This window comes from Lates calcarifer, linkage group LG15 (assembly GCF_001640805.2).
Source record: "Lates calcarifer isolate ASB-BC8 linkage group LG15, TLL_Latcal_v3, whole genome shotgun sequence".
In the NCBI taxonomy this organism is placed as follows: Eukaryota; Metazoa; Chordata; class Actinopteri; family Centropomidae; genus Lates; species Lates calcarifer.
Window position 1 is genome coordinate 8,847,637 of NC_066847.1, and position 17,320 is coordinate 8,864,956.

The 17,320-nt window shown below is 41.6% G+C and overlaps 2 protein-coding genes across 3 annotated transcripts in view; both read right to left on the reverse strand.

The window, feature by feature from the left end:
* Positions 1-17,320, reverse strand: part of apoc1 (apolipoprotein C-I) — a 138,451-nt gene that overhangs the window by 99,825 nt on the left and 21,306 nt on the right. The gene's annotated exons all lie outside the window — the stretch shown is intronic.
* Positions 20-17,290, reverse strand: bcl3 (BCL3 transcription coactivator). 2 transcript variants are annotated; one of them, XM_051075980.1, is made up of 9 exons: positions 16,422-17,290; positions 15,543-15,663; positions 8,396-8,504; positions 3,528-3,729; positions 2,057-2,145; positions 1,863-1,940; positions 1,335-1,502; positions 745-844; positions 20-656 (listed from the first exon to the last, which is right to left on the reverse strand). In XM_051075980.1, exons 1-9 carry the CDS (start codon positions 16,960-16,962, stop codon positions 538-540), a joined length of 1,527 nt encoding a protein of 508 aa, XP_050931937.1. In that variant the 5' UTR covers positions 16,963-17,290; the 3' UTR covers positions 20-537. The 2 variants fall into 2 exon arrangements, with proteins under 2 accessions (XP_050931937.1, XP_050931936.1); XM_051075979.1 differs by having other exon boundaries at positions 1,335-1,505; positions 16,422-17,289.

Sequence of the window (17,320 nt, forward strand, 5' to 3'; positions counted from 1 at the left end):
TGACAAAAACAAAACTGAATCTGTTGGACAGATTTTATATAAAAAATATCTACAACTTTTGTCAGTGATACCAAACACGCGTACAGGTACATATGCACACAAACATACCTTAAAGGTGCAGTAGACATAGGTTATTAAAATAGCAAAAAGAAGGGATTTGACTGTGCAATATTTCACATATTGAGTAACATTGTTAAGCCTTGCTCTAAGCAGACTGGACACAATTTTTAAAAGACTCAAAATGTCCAAAAGTGGAGCTGATCACTGCAGCAGCTTGTAGGTGACCATTTTGCTCTCAGTCACAAGGGGAGTACCCACTATAGCAGCTGGATAAGCCGGCACTCTGTCCACCCATTAAAGCAAGAAGTCCAGGAAAAGAGGGCAAGGTTGTAGGGAAGTCAAATTTCAGTCTATTGCTGTCTTCCCCATTGGCTGAACCTTCTCCCGAGTGTCCTGTTGGGCACTGAATTCTGATTGTCTCTTTGTTGGCTGGCTGTGTAGAGGTAGTTGCAAGTTGCACTGGGCAATAACTCTGAGCTAGTAAAAAGGAAATACAGGCACAGATGGAGTCTTTGGAGAGTGGGACGTGCTGTGATGAGGGGTGTGCGGTGTAGTCAAAGGCGAACACCCGCGACTCTGGCTGGGAGATGGAGACCCTGAAAGAAGAGGCAGAGAGCACGAATGAAATACTGCGATTTTAACAACCGTGTGTCCTTGTGCGTGCAGTTGTGTGCTTGTCCTCACCATTTTCCATTAAACTGCTCCCATGTGGTGAGACTGACACACTTTGTTGATCTTGAACTCTTATGTGCTTGGAGCCTCTCCCTCGTAACACATCTGCGATCTGGAAAATATTTACACACTGTTACAACCTTGTGTGCATGAACTCAGGTCGGGGTCACAGTGATCTACTAACAACAATATAAAACTGGTAGAAAAGAGGCTGCACTTTTCAGCTCTGGCCTCTAGAGGGAAGGATACACACATTTACTTTCCATTTTTGGCCAGAGCCATTTCTTCCCTACTATTTCTAACCTGAGCTGAGTCAAGTGGATTTTGCAATTGTTTGCATTCATTGTTGACATAACTGAAGTAACAAATGGGTGGGTGTTTCCATCATTAAGTTACAGCGAGTGACTGAAAGTTTGGACATTCAAGAAGGAAGTCATTCCCAGTCAATTTGGTAACATCTTTCCGGGTTCACTCCTTTCTTGACACTATCTGAACAGCCTTGAAGCAGCAACTCATAACCATGAAAAGGCTAAAACAAACTCTGCTCAAACAAAGTCTGTGTTGTTGTGCATATTTTATTCTTCTGTTATCTCCTCACTCACTTTCTTGTTCTTGGCCACCATGACAGGGGTGTCGTTGTGGTAGTTCTTGAGGCTGCTGTCAGCTCCACTCTTCAGCAGCAACCGCACCGTGTCCACCTGACCTCTGCCACAGGCGCTGTGCAGGGCTGTGTTGCCACTGTAGGACTGGCTGTTGACATCACAGCCATTCTGCTACAACAGAAAAATAGAAGAGGTTGACACAGATGTGATTCATAAAGAAAGACAGAGTAGGTTCAGTTGGGCATAGAAAGTGAAACAAAAGATAGAGCCATCAAGAGGGTGAGTTATACCAAATAGGACAGATAAAGGAAGCAGAAAAGATAATGCTTTCTTTGTACAACACATCTGCTAAGCTCTGACAATAAAGCTTAACTATGAATATTTTTGTCCCAATTCTTTGAAGGCCTTATCTATTATCTAGAAAAGGATGGGAAACTGTGTATGCAGCTGATGAGCTGGAAAGAGAAAACCAGACTGATCGAATAGAGCTGAGTCACAAGCCTTTCTCTCCCCACACACCCTCATTACCTCAATGAGGAAGTGGACCATGTCTGCGTTATTGCTCTCGACCGCATGCATGAGGGGACTCTGGCCACTTTTGATGTCCTGATTAGAAAAAAAAGCACCATGGGAAAAGTCAGTGGACGCAGAGACGGTAAATGTAAAATTTGTGATGTTGTGAAACTTAGTCAGTGCTGACTCAGTGCAGCACAGGGACTAACCATTGCATTGATGTCAGCTCCGGCATCCAGCAGCATTCTGGCTATATCCTTGTGGCCCAGCAACACAGCCAGATGGAGAGGGCTCAAACCTGAGAGCAGGGATAAAACAGAACCTGAGTAAATACACAGATTCAGGACATATGCAGTGTACAGATGCACAAGAGAATGTATATGCACGACTCCTGCATGAACCTGTTTGTGTATGTGCTACCTCCACACACAGTATCAACTCTCAGAGAAATAGGAAATTAGTGGGTCTACATAAATATTAGGGGATTTTACATGAGAAGTAGCCTACAGCATATGAAATTTAAAACACACATTGAAACAATAATAACAAAATTTAAAAACCATTTAAAGACATCAAATCACAGACAGATAATCTCCTGGCAGTGTTTTTCTCCAGCTATGTGAAGCTAAATAACTAAATACTGCTTCTCTGTGTTTTGTTCAAAACGGTGAGCTGACTGCTACCAGGTGATCTGAGGGGCCGAGATGTTTTGCAGACAAGCAGGAGACTCAGCTCTGTGATATACTGGAAGCCAGTTTTCTTCATTATTGTTTGGACTGTAAGCAGTGTTGACAGTGAGCTGCCCATGAGCAGTTTTGGAAAGACATGAGAAAATGCCATTACAGTAGTCAACACTGCTGGACATAAAAGCTTTAAAAAGTCTTGTCTGGACATGAATGCTCTTATTTTATGCTGTTAAAATGATAGAGGGTAGACTTTGGTCTTGACTTGACACAGCTGTGATGTTATTAGAAAATACACATTGTAGAGAGGAGTCTGTGTGTATTTTGGGTGCTTTCTCTACCATCCAGACTTGTTACTTTCACACCAAAAACTGTTTTCAGTGCTGTGACGTGACAGACGGCGATTTGGCAGTGTGACACGACAGTGACACCAGACCACAGAGGAAGGAAATGTCCTCTTCTCTTCCCGCCCACACACCCAAAGCAATCAACCCAACCCCTACCTGAACAAGGGATCATATTTCTCATATCGCCCACTAAACTCTTATGCACTAACGCTAGTGAGGTATCCTATGTTGTTTCTATTATATTATCAGGAAGTTCATGTTAAAAAAATACTTTTCTCATAGTAATCTGGTTATTGTGTTGATTCTTGTTAATTTATTTTACCATTTTACTGTTTGTGTATTTAATGTAACTTGCTCTAATTAAGGGTTAAAAGAGAAAGTCAACTGATGATACCACCCAAAACATATATTATTTATTGTCTACATATTTCTTCTGTTTCTTTAATCTAAATTTATCAAATACTCTTAATTTGATAATGGATTAGCATTTAGTCATTAAGTCACAGGAAAATAACTGAAGTGGAAATGGTTATAAACAATCACGAGGCTTCATCAGATCAAATAACTTAATGAGAAAAGCTAAGAGCTGTTCCAGATCTTTGTTTAGTAAGAACATCTTCAGTAAGCTTCTTCAGTAAACCACAATTTACCCTCATAGTTTCTGATCTCCAAGCATGTGGGGGATGAGGACCGAGAGAGCACTACAGACAGACATTCTCGTTGGTTGTATTCACAGCAGAGGTGGAGTGCTGTTTGGCCGTTACGGTCCAAGGCAGAGGGGTCAGCTCCCGCACCCAGCAAAACGTTCACCATGTCTGCCTGCTGGGTTATCACTGCCAGGTGAAGAGGAGTCTGGGGGGGGGGGGCAAAAACGACAGTTTAGATAAACCAGTGTATTCAGGTCCATAACCACAAAAGGCAATACACAGCCTCTTAAAATAGTTTTCAGTCCTGTAAAATCTGAGATAAATAGAATCTGTCCCTGTATAGACGCTATTATTTCGAAACAAGTATCTATCTTACTGTTCATCACTCATCACCACCAAATGAAATAATTTGGTCCACCACCCAAGGCTTTTTTGTTGACAATCTCCAAATTATAAGTCCACCAAAGAAATTGTTTGACATTTTGGGAAATGCATTTACTTGCTTTGTGGTGAAGAGATAAAAGATAACTCTGTTTTTTTTTTTTTCAACATGGGCCTTATTTTCCCATGTTTTTGGGTGTAAATGATTGATAGGGACCTGGCAGCAGTGAACAGCTTTTGCAGTGTGCTAGCCTGGCTCTGTCCACCAGCACCTGTAAAGCTCACTAATGAACATACGTATATCCCATTCCTTTAACTTGTACAAAAACTAAAGTGTAAAAACAAGAATTCACCTTTTTACAAAGTTCCATAGTATAAGTAATAGTGATGAGCTATAAAGTTACAAAATCTTAAAATGACCTCATTCTTGTAAGTTGGGGATAGAGGAAGAGTGCTATTATTTCTAGTAAAGGCCTCCTTTCATCTCCATCCTGTTGTACAGGTTAAAGGTCAGAGACACAATAAAACAATTGCAGTAAAGCTAGCTAACACCAAAAGTAAATAAACAAGGAACCATATCTGGTTAGATTATCATTATTACTCGTCAGAAGAGCATGGCATACAGGAATACATGCTACGTTCCAATCCCCATATATATAAACACACACACACACACACACACACACACACTCACACACAATCAATGTCCAAAACAATCCCTGTCAAAGACAACACCATTGCAGCATATAAAACAACAACAGCCCTACCATGAGACTGTGTGATTAATTTAAAATGAGGAGGAACCTGTTCCAAGAGACAAACAGTCTGCAATGGCAGCAAAAACAAAATTTGCCTGGGTGCTTGACTGGATGTATGATGAAGTGCTGAATTAAATGACTTGAGCAATCTAGGATGTTCCTTTGGGTGAGGTCAGCATGTATCATCCTGTTGATAATTATGTCAACTCTGGCTGGGGGACGGCACTGACAACTTGCTACGCAAATTAAGTAATGAATTAGTTCAGCAATAAAAGGGAAGTCTTTTAACCTGGAATTTTTAGCTGCTATTTGTGTTACACAATAAATGCAGCAATCAGGAACAGATTGCTCTCCAAGTTTCACTTTTGCTGTATTACTATCATGTGTGTGTGTGTGTATGTGCGTGCACGTGGGCGCTGAGAGTTTGTTCCAGTAAAGACTATAAAAAAGTAGTCTAGCTGTGGGAGAGCGTCTTTGTGGAATTCCTTCGGTGTGTCAATGCCAGTGTTCCTCCCTTTAGCTCCTCTTTCCCTGAACCCTGTGAGTCACACTCATGCTTAAGGATAAGAAAAAAGAACCCACACACACACCATCGTACCCCCCTTGTAGAATTTACATTCTTTGAAATTCCTATAATCAGCATTTACTGTTAAATGAACATTGTGAAAAACAGCCATAAAGCTATTTTGTCCCCATACAGAACTAATGAAACTCGTATGGTAGTATCCTCTTGAATCATTTCCAGAGCTTAAGAAATTACCTTCCATACTAAGGCCTTGTAAAGCCTCCAAAATAGACCAGAGTTGGCAGAGTCTAGCTCTGGCTTCCTGTAAGGGATTTCAGAGTGACTAAAACAAAAATCCAGCAAAGATAAGAGGAAGGGTGGGAAATGAGCGAAGCGGGTGGCAGGGTGGAGAGACAGAGGAATGAGGAAGAAACGGAAGCGGCAGAGGGGAGTACAGGGGAAAGACAGGATAACAAGGGAAAATCCCTTCTCTTTCCCTTGTGTCTGTCCTGATAGCGTCGCATTCCAGCAAAATGAGTGGATCAACATGAATGAGGTGAAAAGATGAGCGGGGAAGAGAGGAGGGTTTATGGGCATGAACAGCTCCAGGCTGTAAGCAATGACAAACACAAAGAAAGGTGAAAGGCAATGCTACAAGACGGACTTTTTTTCTTTCTGCAGCGAACAATGGGGTGGGTAAAGACACTCCAGTTGCACAAATAAACATCACACGCTCTTACGTCAGTGATGTTGACAGTTACACTGATAGCATCAGTCAGTCGATCAGTTATGGTTAGAAAGCCCAAATTCTCTTAAGATATATGCAGCGACAGATATGAAAAAAAAAGGGAGTGAGCGAGCAAGACAGACAGAGAGCATGCGAGAGAGAGAGAGAGAGAGAGTGTGCGGACTGAGGGAAAGTCCCTATAACTACCCTATGAACCTCAGCAAGGTATGTTGAGAAACAGCCCAAAGCACGAGGGGGGGTGGGGTCATGTGACTTCTCAGAACAAGGATACTACAGCACGCACAAACACACACAGATGTCTCGCTCGTGCACACTCATGCAAACACACTCACACGCACACACAGACACACATAAAAAAAATAAATGGCATGTCACCAGAATGCACATAAACAAACAGAAAAAAATTAATACAAATTAACATGAATCTGAATAAAAGGTTTCAACAGTACAGTGAGCTCCAAAGAAGTGATTATTGAATTGTTACAGATCATCTTCATGCTGCATTGTGGCAGCACAACATGCTGTTTAGTGGATGTTTTTAATCTAAAGCACATGACCATGTACATGTTTTAGTGTGGGTGGCCCCAGGGGATTCAGTCCCCAAACCCCACTAGTGTCACTGCCACGCACTACATTGTCAGCTGTGGCGAGAGCTGCAAAAAGCAGACTACTACAGTGTGAGTTTGTATTGCTGTGCTGATAGCATGACCAGTGTGGGAGTATCAAACAGCTGTCTCTATCTGCACTGCACTATTGTTCAGTCACGGTACTGATAGTAACACTCTGTCAAAAAGTTCCATGTGCAAACCACAGAAACTCAGGATTTGTCATCAGTATTGGAAAAGCTGTATTTTAATTTTGCTTTGTGTTTGGGAAGTTGGCCAGTGCCAGAAAATGTGTTGAGGTCTGTCTGGTAAACTTAATGTTTTGTAAAATAAAAAGTTCCCTGGCCTCATTTTGATAAGTGTATTCTTTATGCCCGGTATTCAGTCAAAACCACACAATCTGGTAGGCAAATGACTGTGATAGGACCTGTGCCTGAAAATCTCCCTTTTTGGTTATAACTGCAGCATAGCATAGCATTATATGTGTGAGTGTGTGAAAAAAGAGGTTCTGTGTGTGTGTGTGTGTGTGTGTGTGTGTGTGTGTGTGTGTGCGCATGGCATGCATGCGTTTTCATACACAGGGCAGACACAGGATATCACAAAACCTTTGCTGTCAAGTCTCATGCAATGAGGAAAGACAACAGCCCATGATAGCACCAGCGTTATTTCTGGTAAGCGGGGCCGTGGTGTCCTGTGTGGTGTGAAACCCCAGCCTTGAGAACCAAAGATCTGTACAGCTCAGGTGCTTTCTCTGTTGAAGGATGAAAGAGAAGAACGCTGACAGGCAGCAGAAGAGGAGGGTGAGGAGGCGGAGACAACAGAGGGGAAGAGAATGTGGAAGTGTTGGCTTAAAGCCAGTGGCTGGGACAGTCCTGGATTGGGAAACACAAGCTGATTCTTTGAGCACATTACAGTAAATTACACTGTAGCTAATCCCTTATTTTGAGGTTAGGATGTCTCAGGGCACAGTCAGTTTTTTTAGAAGAAAGACTAGTCACCTCAGTGAAAGTTCTGTGGGTCCATTTTCCCATTAATATCAGCATAAATAGCCAACACTGCCCTGGATAAAGAATGTTACTTAGACCATTAATACGCAAGCACAAGAACAAATTATAACCTGGAATACCATTTATGTCATGTAATTTTCCAGCCTGCTCGTATGTTTTCAGTTACAGCCAAGACAGAAATACAAGGGCAGGGTTCATGACAGTTCACAGGAGTCACACTTTGCTCCGCTTAATCACCCTGACTCTCTCCTCTGAGTTTCACAACATGGTAAATCCTATATGCAAACCCTGAAAAATCCCTTCCTAAAGGGAAACTGGGCACTAGAAAACCATGTGCACAACAAAAGAGAACACTGGATTTCACATGTACTGCTTCCCAGCATGCACACTGCTTTTGGCTTGTGGCAAGTACAGGTGGAGAAACCGGGAAGGGTGAATTCCACTGCATAACCATAGGCCGCCATGACCGTAAGAGAATGCGATAACATGGTGCAGGGCAAGGAAGAAACCAAGGCACTTCCTCTTTCATTCTTTTCCATGTTACTGTTATCAGAAGGGTGAGGCAGGGGAATGTATTTTACATGCTGTGGCTTTTAGGGCAGAAGTCCCCTGTCACACTTCTATTCTGTACCTATCTTTCATTATGTTATACTGACTGATGCATATGGGATAAAGTAGAAGTGAAACACTGGATTGGATGGCCTCCACAGTTGAAAGGAAGCCAGGTTTGCCAAAAATGTCAAGCTACTCATGATAATTCTGCATTTGTAAAAGTTCTGATAGCAACTGTGCATGCATGCATGTGTGCATGTATGCTTTACTGGCCAGAAATGTAGCATGTGTGTATTTAAAGTGTCTTTGTTTTACCTGACGGAGGTTGTTGTAGATATCAAGACTTCTGCGAGCCGACAGCAGGAGATGGATCAGTGTGCAGACAATGGTTAACTCCCCCTGCACTACAGCTATATGGAGTGCTCTGTAATGAATACAGAATGACAACAGCACATAAAAAATTTATAACAGTTGAAATAAACACTTAGTTTCAAAGGGAATTTAAATGGGTCACAGGTTTTCCTGACATTGTGACCCACTGACACGGAAATAACTTTTACATTAATGACTAATGACTAATCAGAACTTTATGTGTTAACACTTAATGTGTGTAGCCCATTGCATGGTGGTAATCTCCACATTAACATGGCATGTCATTTCAGTGCTATTTGTCGATGTGATTATGAGAATGTGCTGCATGACTGATGGTGGTTGGTCTTTTTGTTCAAAAGTGACATCTGTGAACTATTGAACCCAGTGTACTGCAAATCATTTCCCTTCAATGGTAGCAAAAAGTCAACTTAAAGCAATAGTTGGACATTTTGGTATTCAGTCTCTTTCCGAGAGTTAGATGAGAAGCTCAATTCTCTCATATCTTTTTGTTAAATATAAGGGTACAAACTAGCAGCCAGTTAGCTTAGCTCAGCATAAAGACTGGAAACTGCTCAACTGGCTCAGTCTGAAGGTAATAACAGCAACATACCAGCACCTACAAAGTTCACATCATATCTTGTTGACTAACAACATGTTGTGGTTTAACAGAGGTTAAGTGCCTGACGACTTCCATGCTGGGAGCAGGGACTTCTTAAAGCCTCTGCTGAATTTTTTGGCAACCTCACAGTGATGACAAACTTTAAAATTTTATGTATTTATTTATTTTAAATTTAGACAGAACCAGTCTAGCATCACCTTGTTTTCAGTCTTTATGCTAAGTTACGCTAACCAGCAATCAAACTCTAGCTTTAAATATAAATAGTCAATATCACTAATTTGGGATGGCAAACATTCACTTCATGACCTACGAAGGACTCAAGTTTGTCTTATGATCAGAGCAGCAAATTCCACTTGATCACTTGATCTTAATTATCCCACTGACAGTTGTACTGAGGAGCTCCACAGATGTCAGGCATGACTCACAGTATTCTTATCACACCCTTATCAAGACTAAAGGGGAAACCACTCTCTGTGGTCTCTACGTGAATCGAAAGAACAAACACAGGCCAAAGTTTAGGACAGGGAAGAGCAGGAAATTGAGTGGGGGGAGGGCAGCAGTAAAGCAGTTTTCACATTTTTTTTCTTTTTCATGCTGTCAGAAGAAGCAACTTCCAGTAAGAGCCAGACTGGTTTTATGTCACTTCCTGTTGTTAGCAACAATGGCAGCACTCTCTCTCCTCTATCTCGTTCTGTGTACTGTGAAATCCAGCCATTAAGCTGTATGGTTTTTGACAGGGGTTTTCTGTGGGTTCACTGAATCTGCTTCATCCATTGGATAAGTCATAGTCAGACATACAGTACAGTTGAGCAACAGGAAACAGGGAGGCTTCTTGAGAATAAGTTAAAAGTACCCTTGCATAGACTCTGAAGTCAGAAAATAAGTTCTCACAGTGACAAAAGCACTTGCAACACTTCCTCTCAGCTATGCGTCCCATTGACATGGAGTCATTAACAATAGTAATTTCCTGCCTGAGATTAAACACCTCTCTAAGGAAACAACAGACACTCTGACGTATAATGCTAAGGTAAACAATTACACTACACTGTGCAACAACATTCTCTTGCACATTTCATTAAAAACTTATGTGCATGTGTATGCATCTATCGAGCTATCTAGCTACATATCATATTACAGTTTTACAGAATTACAGTATCACATTACTCTAATAATATCTTCCAACCACATAAAAGCAGCTTACATAATCTGTGTATTCTTGTGGAAACATTCAAATTCTTTGACAACTTCAGATAGGCATGTATGAACAGAATAATACCTGTGGTCTACCAAACTGAAGGAGAAGCAAGTGCCAACAGACTCAGTGGTTGCAAGGAAAAATTTATGCTCTACTATTTCTGTGTATATATAATTAACCACTTACAAAAACTGCCAAAAAAGAAATGCAAATTGTGGATCGACTGTGTGTGCATGTGTATATACATGCATAATTCCTACACATGCACGACCAAGCAGGGAGATCAACTCCACATCTAAAAGTTGCAGTGCAAGCACAGGTTGGAACTGCAACTGCAATAAACAATCAGATGATTTGCTCCTGACATCAGAGTGAAAAGCAGAACTTTGTATGTTTTAACAGGAGTGAGCATGGCGGTTCTTTCCTCAGCTGGTCCCTGTTCCTGTAACTGAGCTCAACACAGTGAACCAAATCTCTATCAATATAGATTTCTGGTCACATGTAGCTACCCATCGTTGGCTTTAATCCAGTCCTGGTACAGTATATCCACAGTCAAATATAGTTACAGGCTGTACAGGTATGACTTGACCAGTGTTTTGTCATTGTGAGTCCTGAGGAAAGTGTTGTGAAAACTGATACTGGTATGCTCTGATGAGCAGAAAGCCCAATGCCAGCTGCAGTTTGACTTTGTCCATTACAGCTCAATAAGAGCTCATAAATTCTCTAAGCATTCATTGTGATGAATGGTTGCCTTCATATAGTTCTAAAGTTGTTCTATCTCTCTGGTACTCTTTTCTATCTCCATCCATCTCTCTCTCTTTCTCTTAAGATGAAACTGTTTCTAGTTCCTGGAAGTGGGGCAGACCACAGCCCCAGATAACCCCAGGCACAGCGACACTGACGCAGACAGGAGTCCCGAGCTTGCCGCATTAATACAGTCAGTCTCAGTGTAAGCGTGTTTGTGTGTGAGAGAGAGAGAACACATACTGCAAGAAAAAAGAAAAGGCAGAGAGAGAAGGCAGCATACATGCGGTATCCTGTTTGGTATAGAGGGTGAGTGCTCAGCCAAACTGAATGATCAGACTGAAGCCTAACATATCATGTGGTCTGTGTACCAGCTGAGTAACGGGATGATGTGTCAGTGTGTGTGAATAGTAAACAAAAGAGAAGTGGAGATGTACTTCAGTCCAGTTAACAAGAAATGACGCTGTACATCCCTTTGTATAGTCTGCTGTGCTCATAAAGAAAAATTATGTTACTTCCAGATTGTTGAGGTAAAGGTATTTGTGGGGGAAATGTGTCTGGATGAATAAGCAGTTTATTGCTAATTGGGATCTGGGGGTTTTATTCCCAGAGCCTTTCTACATCCATCATAAGGGTAACATGTACAACTGTAAAAATCCATCAGTGCCTTTTACAGTAATACACACAGTTTTAATCTTGAGTCAGTCAGAGAGTTGATGAGTGAATGTGTGAAGCCCCTTTGAAGCTCTTACACTGATCAGCCACAACATTAAAACCAGTCACCGTTACCGGTTTCATAGTGTGTGTGTGTGTGTGTATATATATATATATATATATATATAATATCATCCACATGACATCCACAAGTCATATAACCTATAGTTATATGACTTATTTACATCCACAGCAAACTCTGTCAAACTACGTCATCGTTTCAGTGTAAAATGGGAACAAGTGACTGCCTGACTCAGTGCTTGTACATATGTATACAATATCTTGATCTTGGTCTCAGTACTTTTACTTATGTATACAATACCCTGCTTACTGTCAATATTAAGTCAATACAACAACAAGTTTGATGATTTATTTAATGTCCAGAAGAATTTGTGGTAGCCTGCAGAGCATATTAGCTCTACAAAAGAAGAGAAAGAAAGCAGAGGTGGTAAGCTGTTGTGCTGATGAATTCACTGAACACCTTTGTGCAAGGAGCAGGAATCCTAATGATTTTGGTGATCACCTGGCTTTTCATCTAGCAACACTAACAGGACAAATTTTCACTTAACCAGTAAAATATCATAACATCTTATGGATGGATTGGCAGTAATGCATCCTGGTGATGTTGGTGATCCCCTGACTTTTTCTTTAGTGCCAACATGAGGTGGCACGTGTCAATTGTCTCCACAACTATTGAATGCATTACCACAAACATTGCTGTTACATTCATGTCACCCTAACGATGAATTGTAATAACTTTTCTGACTTTTCATCATGCCAAACTAAGATGATGAACATGGTATACATGACCTGCTAAAAATCAGCATGTTAGCATAATTGTTTGCCACACCGATTTGTGTGTAGTAGTGTTTAGTTCAAGTACAGCCTCTTGGAGCTGCTAGCATGGCTGCATTCTGAACATGCTCAGTTCCTGTGCAGAGAAATATGACATTATTTAACTCAGCAATTAAGATATTGACTAACTAATGGTGTTTACGTGACAGTTTCAATAATACAAATTTCCAAACTCTGTATATAATCACATTATTGTGCAGGTAAATCCACTGATGGGAAGCATGTGGGCATTTGTCTATAGAATCTGTAAGAAAATCAACACATTTGCACATCACACATACAAATGTGTAACACAGAAAAAAGAGAGAGAGAGAGAGAGAGAGAGAGAGAGAGATATGAAGCTGATAGAAAGAAAGCGGTAAATGAGGAAGTGAGGAACGGATGTTTGGGTTTTTTGAGCCCATTCATTTAAAAACACAGAGCAGAAAAGAGAGAGAGACAGAGACACCTGAGAAAAACCGCAATCAGTTTTTTAAAACTGAGCACTCACTGGTTTTCCCGAAACTCAAAGGCGATGAGAACAGAGGATGAGCAGCCGATTGACGTAAGAGCAAGTGCATGCTCGCCATCACTCACATTATGCATACACGCATGCACGCACACACTCATGTACATACAACAGTGAGAAAAAGGACAGGGGGCTTCTTTCTGTAGAATTCACACAAAGTTTCAAACAACCACAAAGCAATAAGTAGGTAATACACAAGCTAACTAAGGTCCCAGTTTCACTGAAAATTAGATTTAGCAAAAAGTATGTCCACTGCAGCTTTGTTGCATTGAGTGACTATAAATAAAATAATGTTCATATCAGTTTTTCATTTTGTTATTGACTCTATCCTGCAAATTTGTAAAACATACTTTTAACAAACTCCAAAAAGGAACATCAACTAAATGTATCATAATGATACTGCATGTGAACAATAAAACAAAAATCAGGTTAGCTGCAGTGTTACAAACACCACAAAACATACATACCTATACTACTGCACTTATAAAAATTGTATTTATATTATTTGCTTGCTGCTATTTGTTAATGGCAGACATGTCACAGTGATTATGAGTTTCTGAAGTAAATACAATATGAGACAATAAGCAGCTGTGACATGTCACAGGACTTATAGCTTGGCTGAATGTTGGTCATCACGAGTTTGTTTCGGATAGATGCAAATGATGCTGATACTTTTTGAAACCACAACATCAAAGTACAATTTAATTCTTGGACATGCTATGTTTTCAGTCACATGACTGTCTGTGCGTGTGTGTGTGTGTGTGTGTTCTTGTATCAGTTTGTCATTTCAGTTAGTGTGTGGGTGGATGTTAAACCTTTAGACAAAGTAACCATGCGTTAAAGTTTAATATTTGCATTCATGTGGTCTCAAGACCTCCTACAGTGTCCTGTGTACAGTATTCTCATTCCCAACCCCCCACCCTACGCCCTGAAGGACTTGTCGGCCGAAAATTATAGGCTGTTCAACACACTCACTATCACATGCATGCAACGCCAATTTCATCTATAGGTTCAGACTCGAGTGCTTCAGTTTCCACATTAGTGTGTTAGTTTCAAGTCACCACTTGGTAAATCTTTTCTGATCTATGAGGGGACTCATATCCAGCTAGATTCCTGTGCAATATGCACCAGGTGATTCACAGAGATCATGACAAATAAGCTGAGATGATCTTACAGACATCTCACAAACCGCAACCAGGTTGTGCGACGCCAACAGTTTTGTTTATGAGGTCAGACCATCGCTTGTTGAGACCAGTGTTGTTTGGGTCCAGCCCAGTGAATCACTTGCATTGACTTGTTATTTATGTGACCATCTCAGTTTCACTTTTTATGACAATGGCAACAGTTTCCCCCTGAGAAGGCAGTTTAAGTGGTACAAGAGTCATGCCTGCAGATAGGAAATAAATGGACTGCAGTCTGCCATTGGCTGGTGAAGAGCTATGATATGGACTGAAATGTCATAGGCCTTTTTCATGCATTTTTAACATGTTATATTGGGGAAAAGCTGGGGCGTAAATATTAAAATTAGGATGACTGAATTCTATTCCACTGCTTCAGTCTCAAGGTCCTGTTATTGTGCATGCTGGCTCATTGTCACACTGCCATGATTTACTGGGACACCAGTTTCCCTGGAAAGGGAAAGGGCCTACTGGTTCATGCAAGGATGAATTTGAGAATGCAGCTCTAGAAACAGACATACCTCTTCCATGAATTGGACACACACAAGTTATGTGTGAAAGCATAAACGGGGAATACTGTACAGCACTGTTTGGGCTATAATATTATCATTTCAGTCTGCATCACGTATTTCATAGCATGTTTGAATGTTGTTAAAGGTTAAGATATGGTTGAGTCTCCTGTCCACGTGCTGTGCTGTGTTATGTCCCATTTTTAGAAGTTGAAACATCTTTTCAACTATATTTTGCCCATAGAGGGCATTAAAGCACAGAAAGTTTTGTGTATCACTTTAACTTTTGTAAATAAAACTGAGTGTAACTTTCATGTTTGGCAAGTTTGCATGTGACGACTCACCACTTCCAAGACGTCAGGAATGTTTTGCATGTTAAACTTCAACTATTAATCCCTGACTTATCACGCACAGTTAATCAGAAGCTCACACTCTTGGTTTCTAAAGGTGGGGATTTGAGCTGGGTGTGCTTAGTCTACACAGAACGACAATGAATCCTCTCGATCTGCTGGAAATCTGATGAATATTCATGACTGCGGTACAATTTCAGGTCTGTGATCTGTGCCAAGTTTCAAGTGCCAACTCAGCCGTCTGACTAAAATGTGATGATTATGAAAAAGCATAAGGTGGATGAATCATAGTAATCTTGTCAGTCTACTGTATGCATTAGTGACTTGGATAGGAGATGGATGGATAGATATATACACAAGTAGCGTATACACAGTGACACCCAAACTTCCAATCCATTTTTAAAATATATCAACATACGTGTCTCCATCTTCATCTTGATGTGTAGCCAGAGTGATACCAGCCAGCCGGTTATCGGTTTGGTGGGTCAGAGGATGGTTCGGCTCCGGGACTGGGGGGAGATAGTACATCGGGTAATGACCTGAAGAAAAAGAAAGGCAGGGACAGAGAAAGACAGACATTGAAGGCACAGAGGGAAAACAATTAAAGAAAATCACAGCGATGCACACAAAATGAACAGGCTTGCCTGGCAAACGAGCAATTTTTTGTAATAAGGAAGTGTGCAACCCTGGATGTGTGTGTGTGTGTGTGTGTGTGTGTGTGTGTGTGTGTTTGCACGTAGTATTCAGTTATGAGTTGACTGGGTAAGTTTTTACTTTTATCAGTGCAGGAGGAATAGCTGGAGAACAGCTGACTGGACACTTTCTCATTGATTGAGCTGTGGCTGCTGCATCAACCGGAGCTCTGATGTCTTTTTTTCCAGCTGGTAACCAAAAAGATTGAAGGAGGGGGAGGGTGTGATGTTGTGTGCTATTACTGTTTTAAGAATCAAAATAGCATTCATGTCACACTGCAAAATAATTTTCAGATCATTTGTCCAATGATCTGCCTTTGAAATTGTGTGTCTAATTCAGTCGCAACATTCATCAGTGTACCGAGACCCTGAATCCACATGTATCACAACAAAACTTTTATGGCCATATAAAAAAATGTTTCCTTAGAGAAAAGGAAACCAAATACTTCAGATGATCACCTAAGTATAGCCTAGAAATCACAGCAAACCTCTGAAGTGCAGCAACACAGTGTTTACTAAAGTTTAAAACATAGGGTAAAAGGTACAGAAGCCTTAAAGAATGAATGTTTGCCCCCCCCCACCCCCCACCCCCCAAAAAACCTTACCATAATGAATCGGGTGCAAAAGACGTATGGAACATCTCTCTGGACTCTGCCCTGTCTCCTCAATCCGCTGAGGAGTCACCGGTGCCACACCGACCCTGTTTTCATCCGCAGCTCTCTCCAAACAACCGGCCAAACTCTCCCGAAATTTCATGTCCGTACCTTCCACAGGGAAGAAGCGGTCTCCACTCTCTGGCGGAGCCGGTGACTGTGTCTCGGTCTCCGGCTCGACAGCAATCGGGCGTTTCCTAAAAGGAAGCTTGAGGGAAGAACTGTCCGCCGGCCGTTTGCGAGCAGCAGCAGCAGAAGCAGCAGCGCCGGCTCCTGAGCCCGGTGCGCTTCTGATGGTGGGAAAGTGAGCCCCCAAACTGTTTGTCCCCGTGCACGCGGGGGTCGCAGGCGAGCGTCCCTGCCGCGACCTTTGCAGACCGCAGTCCGGAGACCTTGAGCCGACGCTCCCACGATCTCGGTTAGTGGTGCGCAGATCCAGCGGCGCGGTGGCAACCGAGTGGTGGTCACCGTTCATGGTCATGATCCTCGGCATCAACTAGTGGCGAAGCGCTCAAGGATCTGAAGAAGTCTCAGGTGTGTATGAGTGAGTGAAGGCAACTGTCTCGACGTTCAGTGACAAAAGAGATCAGTCCATCCAAAGTGTCCAACAGTGCGCAATTCCCAGCTCCATGAAATCAGATGGGTAGCGATCAAATCATCATTCAGTTTCCTTTTGTGACACTGGTGTATTTTAGACCAGCGTTCAAACTCACTGATCCAGAATGCTAATTTATATTCGAAGAAGAGCCAGTGGAAGTTTGGTGTAGATTATGTGTATCCTAGCGCACCTATGGTACCAACTGCAGGTACAGTGCAGCTGCGCCGGCGCTCATCTTGCTTATAATGAACGA

Bases quoted from the DNA above. Each gene is read 5' to 3' on its own strand.
- bcl3 (XM_051075979.1), bottom strand. From the start codon at position 16,962: ATGCCGAGGATCATGACCATGAACGGTGACCACCACTCGGTTGCCACC. The intron at 3,730-8,395 runs GTAAAACAAAGA...CCCCCCCCCCAG, and splicing joins TCTACAACAACCTCCGTCAG to ACTCCTCTTCACCTGGCAGT. The intron at 1,506-1,862 runs GTAATGAGGGTG...TTTCTGTTGTAG, and splicing joins TGGTCCACTTCCTCATTGAG to CAGAATGGCTGTGATGTCAA.